This window comes from Epinephelus moara, chromosome 12 (genome assembly GCF_006386435.1).
Source record: "Epinephelus moara isolate mb chromosome 12, YSFRI_EMoa_1.0, whole genome shotgun sequence".
Classification (NCBI taxonomy): Eukaryota; Metazoa; Chordata; class Actinopteri; order Perciformes; family Serranidae; genus Epinephelus; species Epinephelus moara.
In genome coordinates, this window is record NC_065517.1 from 22121766 (window position 1) to 22144031 (window position 22266).

Here is a 22266-nt window from a genome sequence, read left to right on the forward strand (position 1 = left end):
CCGCGCAAGGTTTGGGGCAGGGAAGGTTTCTGATTGGACAGGGGGCGGGGCGGATGTTACGTGTTTACGTTTACCGGAAAAAAACACTGTAGTCCTCGTTCCGGATAACAAGATGCTTTTTCTCTTAGTGCCTTTTTCGGGCTTGTTTTGCTTATATTCTTGAAGCAGCAGTACAACAACAATCTTGTTCTGCTAATGCTTCGTCTGTTGAGGAGGAGAAGAGAGGTAGAAGGTCGAAGAAGGGAGACTTCTTCATCTCTTGTTTTTAGAAGCTGCCGTCTTGTCGCGCTCACACTATATACGTCATCGCGCCAGAAGGGCAAGGAAACGAGCATGCGCAGAAAGACCGGAATGAGCCTAAAGACGAATGAGTGTATACAAGTGCGAGAAATTCTTTCATTCGGATTTAGCAACGGAATATTCCAGCCCCTTACATCGGAATGAATTTTCAATCACACTGGCAATTTTCATTCTGAATTAGGTGTTTACAAGATCACTTTTAATAGGAATGAACTTTCATTCCGAATGAAAAGGGAATTAAACTGTCCGTGTAAACGCACTCATTGACTACAACAGTACCTTGCAGATTATGGGAGTTGCTGGTCTACCGCTGCCTCAAACATTGAGTTTGTTTGTGTTGATTTGTTTTAAATGTTAGTTCAGATTCACCAGGTTTCTGAACATCATTCAGAACACCCGATCGTAACCATAAGGTGACCACGAGGGATTACATAGCAATTTTACCCCTTGTCCTACATCCCACATATCCCACTGACAATGTTGTACATTTGTTCTCAGAAGTCAAACCCCTGCAGGACTGAGGCTTCTCTAAAATCTGTCCTTTTTTCAGTGGCTGTGAAAAAGCAGGGAAGGCTGTCATCACGGGTCTGTGTTTGATGTCAATCAAACTGCGCACATGTGGGTCAAGTGCAGGTGAACGTCACTGTCTTTGCTACTCTGTGCCCAACAGGGAAAAGAGCAAATCCACACAAAGTCACAGACGTAGGTGGAATATGATGGAAACTACCACAAAGAAAGGGCGCCTACAACAAAGACTGGGAAACTACTGCACTTATAACTGGGTGAAGCCAGTGGAAGGCAACTCTCTGGATATTCTTTTTGTGCTATTTTTCAACCTCTCAGCCGTGTCCAACACAAACATACTCTTTGTCCCACATTTTGTTTGTTGGGATTTGGTCACCCTACATAACCAGGACACTAGATTGCATGTAAACCCAGGAATCACCACCGGTATAGCCATTATTATATGATTATAGTGTCAAATTTCTCTGATGTCATAAGTTTGTGTTTGTAGAAAAAATGAGACAATACAGAAGAAAATTTAAGCAATATTAAGAGCTATTGTGCCACCAATAATTATGTTTTTATTCAGAAAAATCAACCAACAAATGGCAGAATGGTAATTGCTATAAAATTAATGAATATTAAAATGTCTCCTGATTATTAATGTGGTTTTCAGCAGGCCTTGGCTATACAGTATGTGAACACTCATTGCAGTAGATTTCTCAGCAAAGTGAATGATCAACAGCCATATTTAATACACCTACAGTAAACCCTGATGAAAAGTTAACACTGATCATATCAAATAACAAATACTAACATGAAATAAGGTTATTAGACCATTTGACACTCAAATGAACAAACAGTTGTTTTAAATTAAATCATATTTTATTATGATTGAAGAAAAGAACATACTGTCAATGTATAGCCACACAGAGAGCCAACTGCAGCCCCTCCTTCAGTTCATGACAGACGCTGACTGACGTTAATAAGAATGTTCCAGTAGAAAAAGAAAAGATGAAATTGTGACCAAAAGTGATATGACTAAAATATTGAGACATTGTCAAGTAAAACTACAAAAAAATAAGATAAGGATTATGTAAGAACAAAAAAAATAAACACTGCATAAAGACCTCAGTTGGCTGAATCAAGTGTGTTTAGGTGGGGCTGGAGCAAAGACCCCCTAAGTGCATGAGGTGCAAACTCTGAGGCCATTTATTAGTGAGGTGTACTGCTATTATTCTCAATCATTAATAACACAGAGTCAAACATCTCAGACGTATAACACAAGAGAGAATTATTCAGGGCGTCTCATTTACATAACAAAACACAATGTGATTCCATTAAATTAAAAAATCAAATAAAATAGTGCACTGAATTCCAGCGCCCTGAAGCACACACACACACACACACACACACACACACACACACACACACACACACACACACACACACCAGCCTTCTGGTGCGGCAGTGAATAAGATAAGACTCTCTACTATGCACAAAGTGAGCTCACATGCTCTGAGTTAAACTATCAGAATATAGTTGTGCTATATGAAAACATATGATGATAAGATAGTCTGATGCACAGGAAGAAACTATGAAAAGAAATTCATAGTGATGAGGTCTGAAAGGGTCGGCAGGGAGGCCTAGTGGTTAGTAGGGGTGTAACCATCCATTGATCTTGATATATCGATTCAGTGTTCAACGATCCAATATCGTCATCTTTATGATACGCCTTTACTTTGAAATTCTGTGTCACCGTCAAACAGCACCAGGCTGATACTGACAAGCAACCATGAAGAAAAGATGAGGATAATGTTATTTACTCGGGAATAAATCAGTCGTACCTGCCTGGACAGTGTATCACTCTGCTAACTTCTCGCTACGGCAACATTAGCTGCTCCGTTTTAACAATGTAAATCTGAAAAAACACACATGCAGGCTGAGATTCAAACGTGCTGTTCTGTCAGGAGATGACAGAACACGGTACTCACAATGGTGAGTAAGAAAAAGTATAAATAATACATGTAATTAGTTAGGCTATGAACAGAGGAAAACTCTGCTAGTCGCTAGGCTAATTTCTGCAGTGTGAAAGTGCTTAAGCTAATAATGGTGACTAACAAATTTATACTTTTGTGAATTCTATTAATGGTCCAGTGTGTGTTATTTAGAGGGATATATTGGCAGAAATGGATACGTTTTCCTTTGTGTAAAATCACCGGAAAATAAAAATCATTGTGTTTTTGTTACCTTAAAATGAACTACATAAGGAGTGGGTCTACGAAGATCACCATGTTGCACTGCCATGTTTCTACAGAAGCCCAAAATGGACAAACCAAACACTGGCTTTAGATAGCGTCATTCATATTTTTCAAGATTTCTGGTTTTTGTGTTTTCACATTAGCAATCGTAGTTAGCAGCCCCTACGCTATGAGCCAAACAGCAATGGAAAAACACTTATTTTTAACGTAACACTGCTTTATTCTGTGTTTTTACTGGTTGAAATCACCTGGTCTGTTTGTTTTAGAGAGCAAGAGACCTCTGTGGATAATTCAGCTCCTGAAAAAAAAACTCCTGGACATCTGGACCTTAAGCTATCAGAGAAAAAAGGTGAGCACACATTAGCAGGTGCTGGGTTAGCGGCTAGCAGCTAGGAGACAGACTGATTTCTATTGTGAAACTGATTTATTCAGTGTTCTTACTGGTTTTATTCAACTGGTCCGTTTGTTCCGGAGAGGAGGAGACCTCTGTGGGTAATTTGGTGCCCAGTAAAAAAAAAACCTGAACAATGAACACTGAAGGAATCCTAACCGGGAGACGTTTCAGCTGGTTGCAATCTGCAATACTCACCACTAGATGCCACTAAATCCCCCTGAAACTCACACACTGGAAAATTATTTTGTTTTTAATCCATGTTTTATGGCTGTTGGGAGAAGTTTGTCTTCAGTGCTTTAAGACAGATAGTCTTGAGGTTTTAGGAAAAAGGTTAGCATTTGGGTCAAAGTGAAACGATTTTTGGCAGAAAGCCCTGAAGGTTAACTTATCCCATGAGCTGTTTTATGTGTGTTAGTGGAGCCACTTCCAAGTAAACTTTACTGCACTTAATTGTGATAGCTATACCTATAGCTGTAGGTGTTGTTTTTATCTTTCATGGCCAAAAGCAAAGTAATAAGTAGCAGCCTCTTCGGTGACCAATTGTGTTAAATGGGCAGATGATATTGTCTGAACTTAACTGAATCGAAATCATAAGACGTTGTAAAATCAGCAAATATCGTATTGTTGTCCAAAGAATCGATATAACATTGTATCGTGATGAAACTAGTGATGTACACCCCTAGTGGTTAGAGGCACCGTCATGGGTTTTATCCCCACGACAGCTACAGGTGTCCCGTCATTCAGAAAGACGTTTAAGCCAAACCTGCCCGATCATTCTCCATCGTCATTTAAATGCCATCGACATGAGTTTTCTCATGGAAGAAAAACAAACAAACAGATGAAAACAGAGAGAGTGGCTTGAACCTGAACTTCAGTTACAGACACACAGGATAAGACACGGAGAATCATTTTTGTTTTAAATCTTTCACTGAAAAAATAAGCTTTTCCTCAAACACACCTACGAGAGAAGTGTCCAAATATATACACCTTTTTAGTTTCACTGCAGTGAGTATAATACAACCAAAGAGTCCTTTTGGAGAGTCTTTTTTTGGTAAAGGTGGATTTAAGATTACACAATAAAATATTTCTTCTAAGCGGGGCATTATGTACAATCCTTCTTAAAAACGTGTCTCACAGTGTACTCTGTCCCTTTTCATATTAAAACATGAAATTCTGTCTTATTAACAAAGAAAATAACTGAATTCAATATTGTGATATTTAATATAAGAATTCAGATGTACAGAGAGAGCTGCACGTGTTTCTTTCTCCCTGTCTTCTAACAGCAACAATTCCAGAGTTTGTGTAACGAATGCTTCTTAAACAACCATTAGCATTACTTCTCAGTGACATCAGTAACGATGTTAGTCCTAAATGGTTTGTGCTTTGCTAATGGAAGTTAAATACATGGAGTCTGGAGGCTGCCAGAGAGAAGCCAACATCAGGAGTGCTGCGTGTCTTTAGGACTGGAGTTGTGTCCCCCTGCTGTCCTCAGCTAATCCCGTACCACAGTAGAAGGTTCCTCCTGTGTGGACTTGACCTTAAAGTATTGAGTTCTTCGAGTTTAGATGGAGCTCCTGCGTTTATTGAGTCTTCTGTAGGTGTTGATGCTGTGCAGACCCGTGGAAACTGAGCTGATTCCCGAGTGGCGTTGCAGGGTGCACACACAGCCGTTAGAGTGCAGGGGGTTGGTAAAAGCCTCTCCCTGCTCCATGTACGTGTCCGAGGTGGAGAGGTCACGTGGGATGATCATGGGTATGGAGTATTGCAGCTTCTCTCTACTCTTGTACCAAAGGCAGGAGCACATGGATTGGAAGTGGAGCACTTCAGCATAAACGTTACGTAGACCCCGACTCGCCGCCCCTCCACCACTGCCTCCTACTGCGCTTCCTCCGCCGCACCCAGACGGCGTGGAGGAGGTGGAAGCGGGGTCTACAGAACAGTGGATGTGTCCACCCGCCTGACCGTTATGAGCGAGGAGCGCCCTCTGCTCAGCATCCCGCTTCTCATCCTCGGCGTTCATGGTCATGAACCGCAGCACCGCCAAGTTGAGGAAGGCTCCGATCACAGCCAGGCCCGTCAGGATGTAGATGAAGCTGAAGGCCACGTACTCCGGCTGGGTTTGGAGGGCCTGCTCATTCTGCAGCGCCACATAGTCCCCGAAGCCGATGGTGGTGAGCGTGATGAAGCAGTAGTAGTAAGCGTGAAAGAAGCTCCACCCCTCAAAGTGCGAGAAGGCCAGCGCCCCGACGCACAGCGTGCTCATGCAGGATATGAAGCCGATTGTCACCATGTTGACCATGGAGACCTCGGTGCGCCTCATGCCAAGGCACTTCTTCAGGCGGTGGAGCAGGTACCTGACGAAGGTGTTGATCCGCTCGCCCACGCTCTGGAACATGACCAAGGTGAGAGGGATGCCCAGGAGGGCGTAAAGCATGCAGAACACCTTCCCTCCATCTGTGCTGGGGGCTGCATGGCCGTATCCTGGGGGAAAAGAAGGAGAAAGGAGCAGGGTTACTGGGGCAGAACTAATTAAATCTACAGTGCAGAGGACAGGGGTCTGAGAAAAGAAGGCTGGAGGCCGGGAAAAGATAGTTAAACCCCGAGCAGACAGATATAAATGATTTGTATTCTTTGAGCAGCACTTTTTACAAATTCAAAGACTCTTCATTTCACAGCGGCCGAACGCAATTGAAGATGAGAATGCACAGCGGTGTGGCGGGAATGGCCAAGTATTGATGTCGTGTATGGGGAGAGAGAGCTTGAATAATTCATTGACAATTGGTCTCCGCAGAGTGACTTCACCTAATGAGTACATTTGCGCCTAATTAGTCCTCTACATTTTTCCAGAACAAATAAACAGGACAGTACAGGGCACGCTGCAGATATTGGTCCTTGTTTTGTTTATGTAACAAAGACACTCTTTGTCCTGGAGTCCTTTGAATTGTGGGATTACAATACCCCTACAGCACAATAGAATAAGGCAGCAGCGTGGTTTGTGTGCGCTCCAGTGAGTCCTCTGAACAGTGACACAGCCTGAAAAAGGGAATACAAACTCCCCACAAAAATGCAGAGTTAATTAAGCAGCTCCGTGGCACAGAACATGCCACGTCAAAGTTTTAAGAAGGAGCTTTTCAGTAATTTATATCCCATAAAACTGAGAATGGGTAATAAACCATTTACTATATAGACATATTGTCGGCGACTGAATACTACCGAGTGCTCACCACCAGCCAATTTCAGATATGACTCACTGTGACTCTGAATGATTCTGTATGCACTCACACTGTAGAGCTCATGAATTTCAGGATGGATTTGAGCTTCCTTCCGGCATATTTCAGGTTAAGCACTAACCTTTTGCCTCATCACGTCATCCTCTCACTCCTATTGTCCCACAGGATACGGCGCCCTCGCATGCAACATCATTACCGCCCGAGATTTATTCCCCGCATGTGGACCTGTTGCACACAGGAGCCGAGAGATGATGTCCCTGATAACAATGTGATCAGCAAATGGAAAAGGTTGACCAATAGTTTGAATGTAATTACTCCCCGGGTTGATTTAATTCTTTGGGCTCTGGTTTTATTGTCACACTGATCCGTGCGGTTGAGCCATCTGTCTGTCTGGTGCCAAATCTGTTTAAAGCTTTCCCAGTTGGGCCGCCGAAATGAGAGCCATTACAACTGATGTATCTCCTCGTGGAAGGAAAAACCTGACCCGTTCACCGAGCAAAGAGACAGTTTGCTTCTTAGCAGCATTGCCTATTTTTAATCTCACCCCCACAAAGACGTTTATCCCATTTTCTGATGACGGTGAGATGACTAATGAGTACTCTAGTCTGATTAGTGGCCAATTTATTACAGTCCACTTTAGCAGAGAGACTGACTCTCCGGCCATTTGATGACATTAATGATGGTGCGTTCGAGATGATACTGAAAATATATTGGATAAACTAGATGATATTTAACACAGACTGAAGTTTGCATTCATACTACGACGACTTGGAATGGCAGAAGCTGGACATTTCAACAATTTATGAATTGCTTAAGCTTTATTTTCGATTGCTTAATTGAGTTGAAACAGCTAAAATAATTTACTTACAGCTGTTTCAACTGTTTATCCATTAGGTCTACAGTTAATCAATTAAAACTATTTATCCATTATGATTAAGTATCTATTTCAACCGTTTATCAGTAGCTAATTGCAGTTGCAGTCCTCGGCTCTGGGGGGCACCACGCAAAAAAGTCCATCAAGGGCTGAACTAACAGTATCCACCTGTCATAGGATAGCTGGAAGGGGCAGCAGCAGTGTAGTGCCTTTATGGGAGGGTTCATTGCAAAATGTGGCAATATGAGTGGCTGTCAGGGAGCCTCTTTTCCCAACATACTGTGGGGGCCCGCAGACAATTGCCTGTTTGCTCCCCCTGACTTTACACCCCTGGCTAATTGTCAGCACTTTATCTGTTTTGCATTACATTGCTAACTTTTCCAACGGTTTATTGCAGTGATCGTATACCAGTGGCCTACAGGTGACGTATGGCTTCCCATCTGGGAAATGTGAATTCAGAAAATGTGAGGAGGAAAAAAACATTGTTTCAGTGTTCAGCATTTTGTCTTCCTACATTAAAGCAACTCCAAGAACAACTGAGATGGAAATAATTCTATTAGAAATTATTAACCAATCCCTACGCTGCAGTTACTAAAGATGTTAAAAATCCACCTGTCAGCTAATTATTTGAGAGCAGTAGTGATGCACAAGTCAGCCTACAACTCACAGGGTGGATCCAGGTAAGCTCACTAGAAAATATAAGTGTTCCCAGTAAGTTATTGATAACTGACAGAAACACTGTGTGTAATAGTCCACCTTCCACCTCCTCTTACCCTCTCTCAAACACGGACAGTTCTCGTCTCTGTCTGTGTCTCTGCCCTCAGTCTTGCTACTGTTATGCATAAAGTTGGCGATTTGTGGGCTGTGTCGGGTTTGCATGGTTAATTAATGCATATTTTTGAGGGGTGGGCGGTGTGAATTGGATAATTAAAGCCGTCTTTAATAAACTGAATGTGGCCTGTACCATATCTTCATTTAAGAACAAGAACAAACCTCTTATTTAACATTTGTTTTATTCTAATAATGAATTTATTCCTCAAAATGTTACTATATTACTAAAGAATTATTACTTAAATTATTTACCAATGCTAGTGAGGTCCAGATCAATTTAATTATATTTTTTTTCAAAGTGTGGCCCCCCCACAGTGTCTGCTTAGAAACTCTCTGGCCCTTTGACAAATGCAATTGATGACACCTTGTTTAGTGATTACTTTTAAATAATCTTACTTGCTAACTAGTGTTCACATCCTCATATTCCTATTCTTTTTTAACTAGTTGAGCTACTCCAAAGTTTTCTCACGTACCGCGCGCTGCTACTACAGGAGCACTTCCTCCCAGGATCCCATTGCCTCTGGGTGGGACTCACTACTGTACAATATGTCAACTTCTTAAACCAGTACAACAACAACATAAATCAGGTTCCTTTGGCCACTATGACTGGCTTTCTTTCCCCCCAGCAGATACTGCTAATCAGAAATGCACAAGTCTGTATGGTCAGTCTGCTCCCCCACACTTCAGCTCAGGTCTGTGAATATTAATGTCTCCTATTGATCCATCATGAATATATATTAAAAATCATAAATCTTTGAAGAAAATTTGCATTATTACTTTCATGTGAAGGTACAACTCTCCCCTCAAGGTCTGCATCAGAAAATATTATAATCCTAAATTGCATTTACTTCAGCCTTGCAGAGGTATTTACTCCTGCCTGAACCCCGGGATGAATCCAATGGAAAAAACTGTTTGATAAGAAAACAAATTTTCGGCGTCGTGATTTGTTCTGCCATTTGCCTCTCATCAGAGAACTTATCAAAACATATGATCTCAAAGAAAGTTCAAATAGTGTCAACAAGCAGACGAAGGTTCCCAGATTTGTACAAAGTGCTACATAAAAGTCAGCCATAACGAAACACTAATCCTCTTCATATTATATCCCATACACAATTATGTTTGGTTCACATGTTTGGTGTTAGTGTTAGTGTAAGTTAATGTGGTTTAGTGAGGCCACATTGTGGTTCAACACATTATTACTCCAACCTCTTCACATATCTACGTTTGGTCATGGACTTTCCATGTCCAGATACAACATGCAAGGTACCCTGGGTGTGTTGGTTGTTGACATTCTGGGACACCGTGTCAAGTTCTGTCTGTTACATGCATTGTCTTCTTTCAAAACAGACCTCCTTTTTCACAGGAAATCTAACTTGCGTGGTTGGGTTTAGGAAAATAGAACAGGATTTGGCTTTATAATCTTACAAGTGGCAAACACCGCTCTTAAAGTGGGTGTTTGTTGGACCCATCCACCATCCCTCCCACCTGTCCCTTTCTGACTTTTTCCGCCTAAACTTTCATTCTTGTCCTGTTGCATTTCCCCCTGACGCCACTGGTCGCCATTAAACTATAATGGCGACCAGCCACGTATCATGCCGATGTCAAAGGGCGGCTTTTTTCGTCAGTGTCTGATGCGGTAAGTCACTGCCTAAGCACGGGATTTTGGCGGCTTCAGAGTGAGACTGGGTTGTGTGGTTAAGGCCAGGGCATATTTGAGTACAGTTAAGCAGAGGCGTGACCAAGTCAGTGTTTTGCAAGTTAAAGGAAGTCTTAAGTCTTTGTACTCTGGTCTCAAGTCAAGGCAGGCAAGTCTTGGGACCTAAACCTTGAGTTCTGAGTCCTAAACAAGGCAATTTTTTTTGTTGAGTCCTAAACAGGTCATGATGCACTCTTCACTAAATGAAATGCTACTTTAACAGCAAAGTAATGATATACATAATTTACAAAAATCACAAATGCTTTTTAAATTTTGTATTAATTTGTAAAACAAATCTCTTGAAGTTGTTGCATTTCCTCAATTTTCAACCTGCACACTTTGCAAACTGCAATTCCTGTCTTAGCTTTCTTAGCGGTATCATTTTTTTATTCCAACTGGCACTCAGTAACATAAATTTGCGTCTTTATGGTTCTCTCCTGCAACTCGACTAGCTGCTGTTGGATTGGTTCAACCAAAGTGGATCCAGGAATTAAGTGTCGACTTGTTGGGAATGAACAGCGTTAACGTAAATTGATTCAGAAAATGCAGGAAAAAGAATTGATTCATGGCACACCGTTTAAACAATGAAGCTCCAGTGAAAGTTCAGTCAGGAAGACAATACTTTTCATGCTCAGGCTGTAAGTTTCTTTCTCACCCTGCCATTCACTCCTTGCACGTATGCTCATTCACTATCTCTAGTTGTCATTGTCTGGGTAGGTTAATTGAGTCATCAGCTGATCTGATTCAGAATCAACCAATAACGCAGCCACACAACTTCTCTGTCAGCCTCATCTTACTGCTCCTCATTTTAAATATGGTTCTTTCTCTGCTGTAGTTCTTTCTTGCTGCCGTCGTGTGCACCCTCCACCTCCCCATCACCACCCAGTCTTCACAGATTCATCAGCCTCATCATCCTCAGCAGCCACCAGCCTAAGAGTCATCAGCCACCAACACCACCACCACCAGTGTCTGGACTCCATGGTCGATCACAAAATATCTCCCTCTAGTGTCCAGGTTCTAAAGACTTCTGTTAAATCTTAACCAGCACAAATCATCTGTTAATCTGTACATTGATATTCTGTATTAAATATTATCTTTACCTCATTCTTCTGTCTCTCCTTGCCAATATAAGGTACTGGTCATACCAGACTAGATGAGGTTGTGAGGGCAATAAGAGTGTATTAAATTGAGCTTGAGTGAGTTTTATTCCCTTCAGATTGAATTTTTATATTTCAAGAGGGAGATTGTGTTATATCTTATTTAAAGGGTCACTCTAGTGTCACTTTAAGAGTTACATTTTACATCCACGCCTGTAAGTAAACTTATTGACCATCATGACAGAGAGAGCAGGACAGTGTGTTCAGGTGAGCACACAGGCCGAGCTGCAGGCCTGTCACGAGCTGTCAGCAGCAGGGAGCAGCTTATCGAGACACGTGGACGACCGGAGTGACAGCGGTGCTCGTCAACAGCAGACGCAGGAGCTGGAGGCGACAAGGCCAGCAGTCCCGCCACTGCCGCGTGAGAGAGATCGGAGAGACCCGCATGACAAGCTCATCCTTCCCTCTCCTCCCCGAGCCTCACCCTCACCCGCTCCCCCCAACAGCAGTGACAAAGTTATCATGAGACAGGACGTCTCCACGGCTTGTCCTGGCACGCAGGGGGGGGGGGAGCCACCAGGGCCACTCACTCTGTTTACATAGATTACAGTCATTGCCACTGGCAGGGAAAAAAATGCAGGCTCACCGCTCTGAAAGGTGAAAAAAACAATTGGCCAAAGAGGTCTGATTGACATGTGAAGAACCCCAGACTCTGCACTGGCTGTCTGACGCTGAAGCATTAATACTAAACACATTTGGCTGCAACTATTTGCACATATTTCACAGATAGACGGGGAAAATCACAGAGCAGACATCTGGGAAATTACAGGTTTTTTTCCTGTAATTTCCTCTAAAATTAGCTCAGTGTCTGAATTTGTGGAAGGATTGTTGCAACTTATAAAAGGAAAATCTCTTTGAACTCGGGGCTGATTGTCTCATAACCTGATTTCTGTAATTATCCTGCTAAAGAAAATACGAAAATTGCATAACATTGAAAGGCAATAACAGCTTTTAAAAGACCTATTAGGCAAAACTAACAAGCAGGGGAGGCTCGGGCTTATAAATGTCAGCTGAACACAGGTGCACCATACTCTAAACTCTCATCATTCCCTCACTGCTGCTGCCTCTCATTACAGAAGCGTAATTTACAACCAATCATTTAAGTTAAAGCCTCCAGCAACAGGCTAATTTAAGTGCTTCAAAACAAATCATTTCATAGAGAGGAGACATAATCCGCTCTGATATCTTTGCCATTCTGAAATGCTGTTAATATAATTTGGAAATTTAATTTCAAGTTGCTTTTTTTCCCCACCCTATAATTCATTTCACAGTTCCGAATCCTCTCATTCATTTTAGCAGATAGGCGCACAGCTTCATTCAGTGCCATGCCACATTAACCCTCACTCCGATTGTCTAATTAAATGTTATCTTCCAACACTGCTCATCTGTAGCAATGCAAATAATATCACTGGTGCGGGCTGTTGTTTCGCCTTTTGGTCCTGCAATTGCTACTTCGCCTCCAAAGATGACAGCTCAGCACATGCAGTTCCCTTCCTCGTGACATCTGCCTCTACAACACAGCGTCGGCCACTGCATCCAAAGTCTTCATTATACTGATTAATTAGGCAGGGATGAAAAAACGGGCTTTGAAAATACATCAAAGAATGGCATAATGTGCCTGTTAGGGCTCCGGCTCTCTGTCACTCAATTAAATTTTCATTGATTACCAGGCACAATTTGTTCTCGCCATCCAAATGAGGAGCACAACCTATTCATCAAGCACATCACCTCGGCTAATGGGGCAGGACTCTCAAAGAGGCGACGCATTTATTAGGGGCTTATAATAAATGAAAAAAAAGAAACACATGCACACAAAAAACAGAGGTGAAATATGTGTTTTTTCAGATGTCAAAATATATAACATGAAATACAAATGCATGCACACCAGTGGGGCTGAAATCATTTTATGAAGCATACATCCAACACAAAGAGTCTCTGCAGAGGAGACTTCAGGATGTGGACTCTGTAACAGAAATGCTGGTGGCAGCGTTGCTCTCTGGGGTTCAGTGGTGACTGATAATGTCCTCAGACATCTCTGCACCCCGGAGACCAACCAGTGCCATGCTGTATAATACACTCATCAGTGTGTGTGTGTGTGTGTGTGTGTGTGTGTAATACACTCATCAGTGTGTGTGTGTGTGTGTGTGTGTGTGTGTGTGTGTGTGGTGCAGGGTTTCACTCCAGACTGAGAGGCAAAGGTGAAAACAGTAGCCGGCTGGAAACTGTTGTCTCTGTGTAATCGCTCAGGTATAATAAACAGATAGCATCTTGTGTAGTTCATTAAGTGTTTGCTGTAAAGGAGAGGAGGTGTGGTCTCTTTTAAAGGCTCTAATGTCACTGATACTGCTGTCAAACAAAAAGTTTCTTGTATGTAAAGTGACATATCTTTTAAACAATCATTCTTGTGTAAATTTGTCTTTTATTTTTCTGTTTTTGACTCAGCACAAACTCATGCTGTGCACTTATATATTGTTAAAACCTATTCAAATATTTTAGTGGATTTTAAATCTGTCTAAGGACGCCAAATATATCAGGGTGAATTTTGGGGATGTTTGTAGATGAGTAGTTCATCTAGACCTCTGGTTCCCAGCTGGTCCAGCTACAGGGTCCAGATTTCTTCTTAGTCATTAGTCCACACAGTTTAATACATTCAGTGTCATACTTGAGTTTGGCCATGTCATCGAGCTAGTTTGCTGTCTCTGTCAGGTAGCTGTCCATTAGTCACTCACTCTACAGCAAGGAAGGGCACTTCAAAATAAAAGCTCGGGTCTGGAAATTCACTGTACTTCAAATTAAAGTGTGTTTTTTTTACAAACTGGACAAGTTTGAGAGTCACTTGTCCATTCAGAATAGAACTGCGACCCACCAGCTGGGAACCACTTGTCTAGAAAATCTCCATTTGGTTGAATGACTCAGCCATTGAAAACATTGAGTTGGATGTCACTTATTAACACCACAAAGCTTCAATGAAGAGCTGGAACCAGCTTGTATATGACGCAGTCAGACAGTGTGGATTTCTCATATCCGACATGAGGAGGAACTGTGTGTTTAATTTATTCTAAAGTTAAATGAAAGCACTGTAAAGCACTTTGAAACTTCCCAAGTATATAAATTATGCTATATAAATGAACTTGCTTTGCTAACTGTGTCACACAAATTGACTATGTTGGTGCTAAATCCTTAATTGAGAATAAAGGAAATCCATTTATTAAACAACAAATTACAAAAGACGAACATCCATAATGGCAACAAACAAATGCAACATTAAACCTGTAACATGCTGAACATAAATAATCCAGCGTGTAACAAATTGTGATTAAATTGTTTGCTGTGCTTTTGGTTATTGCAAAGCACCTGCTGCTGTTTGTAGAGCTTATTGCTGTGAGTGTGTGGTGATAACTGAAGGTGACTCAGACATTTTTTAAAGATTATTCTTTAGGGCTTTTTGCCTTTATTATAGCACAGCCGGAGAATAACAGGAGAGGGGGGATGACACACGGCAAAGGGCTAAAGGGTTGAAATAGAACCCTGGCTGCTGCAAGAGCCACTTTTACACAGAGATCACACTATAGGGCCTCTATAAAGTCAAAGTGTGGTTTTAGACAGCACGCCGGCATCGCAGCAGTAAAAGAGGAGTGACACAAGAGCGCCTGCCTCTAGTGTGACATATAACATATGCATCACCAGCGCTTTATACACAATAACAATGGTATAACATGACAACAGTGGTTAAAGGTAGATACCACGGGCCCTAGTGTACGCTAGTTACTGGCTATAAATCACACACACACACGCACACCACTGGCAACTGTTTATAAAAAAGCCAAATGAACCTTATTTTAGGGAGCTTTGCAACTTTTTTCACCTGTTCATTTCTCTCTTGTCCTTTCTTACTGATGCTTTTCGGTTTAAAAGGCATGACTGCTCGCTGGACTTAAAGATGTGCCCAGCTTGTCAGTCTTGACAGATTTGACGCCTAAACTAGCTACTGTATCCTATGATCTTGTCACACAATCAAATAGAGACTTGACATTAGACAATATTAACATACATGTAACCAACATCAGCATTGCATACCTATACCTATACCTGACAAAAATATTAAAGAAAATAAGAAATTATTGACTTAATTGAACAGATTTTTAAAAAATAATTTTTACTGTTTCTGTAGAAAAAGCATTCATATAATCTGTTATAGATTGCTACTGACTATTTTACCAAAAAAAGAGACAAGACAAGACAAAATAAGACAATCATAACGGAGATTTAATGTCTTACACAAGTGTAGTTGCAATCTGAATCATTTGCGAGGGCCCCACCCCACGGCCCCCAGTGCAACCGCACCTGCATGACAATAACAATCATCTACTGTCTGATTGATCTCATCCATTGCTTAGAGGAAAAGCAGTGGTGCCTCCAACTCTTTTGGGGCCTAAAAAGTCGCTAGAAAAACAACAACAATGACTCGCTAAATCACAACCGTTTTTGTTATTATTTTGGCGTCCAACAGTGGTCTGTAGCTTGGCAGGCGTCTCACCTAGGTGACACACCACCCACCATCCTCCCCACCTCTGAATAACAAAGTCAGCTTATATATTACATCATTTACCATACGTTGATATGTATAAAACCTACCAATGCAACATATCTGTGGTTTTCAGAAACATACAATGTCAAAGTTTTACTGTGGCAACTGGGCTTTTTGATTGAGGAGAGATATTCACACATCCAACTGTCTTGAGTCTTTGAACAGAAACTCCCGCACACTGCTCTTACTCAGCTTCATGATTTATGAGTAACACAAACGTTTCGGTCCCCCTGGACCTTCGTCAAGAGTGTTCAACACCATTATTTACAACATTGAGCTTAATTAGAAACTGCTCCACCCATTTCACAGGTGTAGGGGAAATAATCAGCTGTGGCTGTGCTTGTCAATAATTGACAACACCCTGTGCACCATATGTCACATACCTCATAAACGAAAGAGCAAGGATGCAAGAAAAACACAGGAAAAACCTTGTAACCTCAGGCTCCTTTTACAGTCTACTCATAACATTATTTACAAAAAATGCTGATCTTATGAATGAACACATCAGCCTTGCAGCTCTCATAAATCATTCAAAATGTTCAACACTGCATACTCCTATGCCATGTATTATAAATTGGTCTTCTGAGATCCCCAAATCAGTTTCTATTAAGGCTCAGTGTTGTAAATAATGTTGTTGAGCGCTCGTGACGTAGGTCCAGAGCGAATGGGCTGTTAAAAACTCCTGTTGAAGCAGAGTAACTGTGATAATTTACAGCTCTACTAAGAGGACATTACTGTCGGTGTGTATCACTGTAGCGTTCAGTAAACAAATTCCTTCTGCAATGCTGAAGTGTGCTCAGAGGTGTTGCACACAATCACAATATTCGGCCATATATGGCTAACCCAGCTCTTCTCCGTACAGGTGGCCGCAGCAGCCATTCAGGCGTGACGTCACTCTTATCTGTGCTTACGCCATCCCTAAAATGCCGCGCAGATCTGGGGAACATTCTGAACAAACGTCTAAATAAACATGGACCATGCCGTCTGCTTTGATACAGGCTGTCTGTGAGCAGCGGCCCACTCTGCTTCCCAGCATGCCTTCTCCACAGCTCACTTTCATCTCCAGCTGCGTGTTATCATTACACAACCTGACAAACTGTAACTCTTGCCCACTTGTAAGCATCACACATTTCCACAGATAACACCCAAAGATGTTACGTCAAAAAAGTCGACTGCGATCCTGAATTTCCCACAAATGATGTCCGGTCTGTATCTGAGACGTGGACCTGCAGACCCCTATCAATTCTCAGCCACAGACACCTCAAACTCCAGACGACCCCATGATTGTTTATTCAGGCACTCAAACACAAGCTCTGGTCTTCCCGCCTCCTTCCATTACTCCGTCCGGCTTTTGACCCACAAGGCCCTGCTGACAGCTGCTGTGTAATGTCCCTGTGTGTGAAAGCAAAGGATTTCTAGGAATATGTTTCACAGGAAAGAAAATGAATCAATATTTAAAGTCAATGAGTTCAATCAAGAATCTAGAAAAAAAAGGCAAACTGTAGTTGCCTTATTTATTTTCAACGAGGTATGGATTAGAAAGAAAGCTTTTCCTACTGTTTCAGTGACCTGATATAATTTCAGTGCAGTGTTACTCAGCAGGGCAGCAGGGGTGCAAAGCTGAATAGAAACATATGGTGCATGTACAGTATGTGCCATATGTTAATTTGTCTAATGAATACAACTCAAAAACAACCCTTTGTTTAACATATAAAGGAAATTTAAATTTTGCCATTTGGCCTTAATGCACCAGACTGTCAAATCTAACAATGTATAATGACAAACAGGTTGTTTTTCAGTGCCTTCAAAAACCATTAAGTAGATAAGGTATGGTTAAGTGCATGCAACTAAAACACCTTAGTTAAGATTAGGGAAAGATTGTGGTCATAGTTAAAAGCAACCAATGAATACAGTGGTCCCCCACCCCTTGATTACTCTACAATCTACCCCAACTGGCGCTATTTGGTCTGCTTTAAACGAACCCTGGTCCGCTTCCACAGATAGTTCGGTTCGTTTGGAGTGGTGTGAACGCTCATTTGACTCTGGTGCAGACCAAACGAGGTCTGCTTGAAAACTGTGGGTCTCGGTTCACTTGCAAGTGAACCCTGGTGCAGTTCGCTTACAGTGGGAAATGCAAACGGACTAAGAGAGGAAGTGAACCAAAGAGAGGAAGTGACGTAGAGTGCAGTGCATTTGGGGTAGAGAAAAAACAAAGCCACAAGTTGTCTTGTGGGCAGACGTGGAGTAGTGAGGAGGCACAGGCGCTTATTGATTCATGGTCAGAGGACTATATATCGCAGTTGCTACCCACAATGGATTTCTTCCTGGTCGGTGGTCATTTCAGGCAATACTGCCCCCAAACGAGCAGCTGTTGTAACTGCGTGATGTTGTTCAGGATTTCAGGATTCCCCACCCAATCGAACCGAGTCCCGCGGACTATCCTGGTGTGAATGCGCCCTAATATTCCACTAAATTTCTGAATATGATAGTTTTCTGATGTTGCATTTTCTGATTAAGATGTGGGATATGCCGATACTAACAGCGTTCTTTGGACATTTATACAGTGCATTTGGAATATGCCTCTGATTTAAGGTCAGTTGTGCGTTGTCATGGATATGTTGTACATGAACCAAATCTCCAACAGTTTTCAAGGCTGGCGTAGTGATGCATGCCCAAAAGAAAAGCCCACATTGCTGGACAGAAGGAGAACCACACCTTCTTTTAGATATTATAACAGATGTGAATATCAACAGGTTTTTCAATATGAATAAATACTGCAACGCAGACCTTTTCAAGAATGTGACCGAAGAACAGTTCGCACAGTTGATCAAGTCAGCCACCAGTAGGAAATCTTATTGTGATGCAAAGAAGCAGCGGCTCCAGCTGTCACACATTTACATATTTGACTTGATGAACAACATGTTAGAGCACAATAATTGGAGTATGCATAGTGCCCTGTAAACAGGAGTGTTAGTGGAATATTCGTTTTCATTAGACATGTAAACAGTTCAGTAGAAATAATGTATTTTCTGGAATAAGGGCAAAAACTGAACTATTTTGTGCATGTAAACCCAGTCGTTGAAGACCCACTGAACATCCTCTAGCTTCTTTTGTGACATGGGCGATTTGCTTCTCAAACCACTGTGGGATAGCAGGTGACATACGGGGCTGACCACCAACACACTCACAAAAAAGGGAAGGGTAAAAGGACCTGAATAAGTTTTACTATATTCAAAAGAAAAACACTGATGCACTGGTGACTGTACTTCCTATTATCAGGAAGCACTAGTTATCAACGGTGGAGGGACTCAAAAGCATGACTCACAAACACAATATAAAATTTAAGTCTTGACTTGAAGATACCAGGGGTCAGTACACAGGGGTCAGTCCGAAAGTCAAGGCAAAAGTTTTCAAAACAACAAAAGCACAGGCCAAGAGAGTCAAAGTCTGATGCTGTCATGCTTACTAGAAACAGTGAAGACAAACTGAACTAAAACAGCATCATGTTACTTCTGCGTTTGCCACTGATAGATATCAGTCATTATTCACATGACCATGTTTGTGGTGAAAACATGAATATAGTATTATGTGTTTGGACCAGCCACGTCTAAGCCACATGATGTCAAAAACTTCCTCAAAGGCCCTTGGCATCAGATATGGACACCCTTTAGCATCTCAGGTGCACCGGGCTTTCAGCTAACTCCAATGTCAACCTGTCCTCATCATTAGACGGTCAATAAGCACAAGACTTTGATCCAGAAGAACAGTATTCATGTCTCAAGTGAAATTAAAAGTCAAAGTTGAGTTATTTTGTCACGTCAGTCGCTAGTCAATTATTGCCTGACATCAACCACAATCTTACCCTAATACTAGCCAAGTAGTTTTGTTGCCTTTCGTTGCCTTAACCTAACCTTGGGCTGCTTCCCAAGTGTCAAAATATGACGAGTAGGGATGAGATCATATTTGAACAAATAAACACTGCAGGTTTTTTTTTTTTTTTTTTTGGCAGATGCTTTCTAACCAACTGTAGATCATTTCTAAACAAGGCATTTTTATCACAGGAGCACTGCCCTGCCAAGACAGACAAGAGTATCAGTCATTCACCAATTATTTTGTCCCAAGCTATTACCGTTGCCTAGTCCTTACTAGGACATTTTTGAGATTAAACCTAACCATAGCTTAAACTTTGTAGTGCCAAAACACTTTCATAGTTTACACATTGTTACTGTTGTACTGTTGTGTGAAATATACAACAAATTTATTACATGTCTTGTTGTGAAGGGCAGTTACATATTTTGTATTTCAATTTTGAGGACTTGTTAGTTGGATGATAACATGTAACAAGTGGTAAACTTCTAAAGGATGCAGGTTTAATGTCACCAAAAAAAGACCACACAATGTGGCACAATTAAAGTTGACATTGTATCATAAAATATATATAATATCAGTTATAAGCCCTATTCAGCAGAACAGGTCGTCCACTTATTGCAGAGGTGGGGTTTCAAGCCCTGGCTCCCCCTATAAACACATATGCACATGCGCATATCTGTACATATTTCTTATTCTCATTTTTCTGTTTATACATATTGTGCTGTTATATTATAGCATATCACACATATTTTTATGTTTTTAAATACTTCTTATTTTCTAATTATCTTAATATATAACTGTAACTAATTACCCCCCTGGAACAATCAAGTATTACGGATATCAGATATTTGACGTGACAGTGTCCTTGAGGTAGACACAAAACCTGTTAGCTCTGATGGTTAGTCCACATTACTGTACTTAAATTTCACCATGACGTTAGACATCAGTCATTTTGGCGCTCAATATGTATATTGGCTTTTCAACTTGTATCAGCATATTTGCACTTTGTTATATTCAATACTTGTAATGATGTCAGCTGTGTCAACATTACTCCGCTGCTGCTGCTGTCAGCAGACTGTAAAATAGTAAGAATAATCTCTCTAATCAAACTTTCATTATCAGCCCCGACAGCGAAACACGAGAGAGAGAGGGAGAAAGTGAGGGATACGGGATGTATTCATCACAAGCAATCTGATGCAACGCCAAAGGAGACAGCGCATTGGCAAAGCGTCTGTCTGGGTTCACTTTAACTCGGTTACCCCTGTGTGGGCTCCAAATCGGGCCTGGGAGCATGTGTTCTCATCCAGCTCACAGCTGAGGCCCAAACATTAAAGCATCACAAGCCTGAAGACCAAAGCGACCAGCAGTTAGATCAGAGAGCTGTGACTCTGCTCCCCTGAATGTACCCAACCCTCTCATCATTACGCAATACGACATTCACACGTTATCTGTAGAAGCACTTCCATCAAAAGCACTGATCTGTGTCTGTGTGTGTCCGACCCATCCTAGCCTCATGTTTTGCTTTCACTGTGAAAAAAAAAATCCCTATCAGGGTCTATTTCCAAAAGTACTCCTTAGGTTCCTTTTTAGGGGATATGAGAGGAAACCTTGGCAGGCCGCAGTTTTCCATGAGGTCAGTAAGCAAGGCATTCCAAGCAGAGTGTGAGATCTCTGGGAGGGTTAGCTAATTAAATAAATCACGTGATTTATGTACCTGATACACAGTTGATATGGACTTGTTTTAAAACTCACAACACAGCTGGACTAAAATGGGGTTCACATACACAGATACTGTACACAGCGGGGGTGAGGAGGGGGGAGAAGGAAAGGGTAGAAGAGGACATGGGGAATGAAATATTTGAGAAAGAAAGCAAGATGAAAGGATAAGAAATAAAGCTGAAGGGAAACAGATTTCGGATACATAAATCATGCTGTACACTGTGGTGAATTTATAAACAGATCCATTCAAGAAGGCACAGTTGAAGCTTTAAAACTTAATTTAGATGGTAGGAAGTCTTTAATTTGTAGTCATTGCTAATGCAGGATTTCTTTCCAGGCTCTTAGGAGGTCAACTCAAATAACAGACGTATCTGTTTCAAGTGCTCCATTTGGGCTATCTGCTTTAAAAGTAAGCCTGTGTGGGCACGAAGAGAGGGAGAGAGTGAAGAGAAGGCAATGTTGTGTAATATGATAGTGGAATCTGAAATAGTTTCTTCAGGGAATACATGTTAAAACCCCACGATAAACAGCTGGCAGGACGGCAAAACATACTTTCCTTTCACTGCCAAGAATGATAACAAATTAAGTCAAAACAAGCCGAGATACACATAATAATGACATGACTGCTGAGCCAATGTGCCCTATTATCTGAACGCTATTGCCATAATTAGCCCAGACCGGTGATTCCCAACCGGAGATGCTAGTACCCCAGGGGGTACGTGGAGAGATTGTGGAGTAGCTCAACAAGTCCACTTGAAAACAAGATAGAAAAATACAATGATGAAAAAAAAAATCCACATATTGAGCTGTAACACCCAGAAACCATGTGTTGCATAAGACTA

General features: G+C 41.6%; 1 protein-coding gene across 1 annotated transcript in view; it reads right to left on the bottom strand.

Moving 5' to 3' along the window:
* Positions 1–1804: 1804 nt before the first annotated feature.
* kcnk3a (potassium channel, subfamily K, member 3a) overlaps positions 1805–22266 on the bottom strand; it is a 55324-nt gene continuing 34862 nt past the window's right edge. Inside the window, exon 2 of the mRNA XM_050058276.1 lies at positions 1805–5940. Within this exon, the coding sequence (XP_049914233.1) occupies positions 5021–5940 (920 nt within the window). The 3' untranslated portion in view covers positions 1805–5020. The remainder of the gene's footprint in view (positions 5941–22266) is intronic.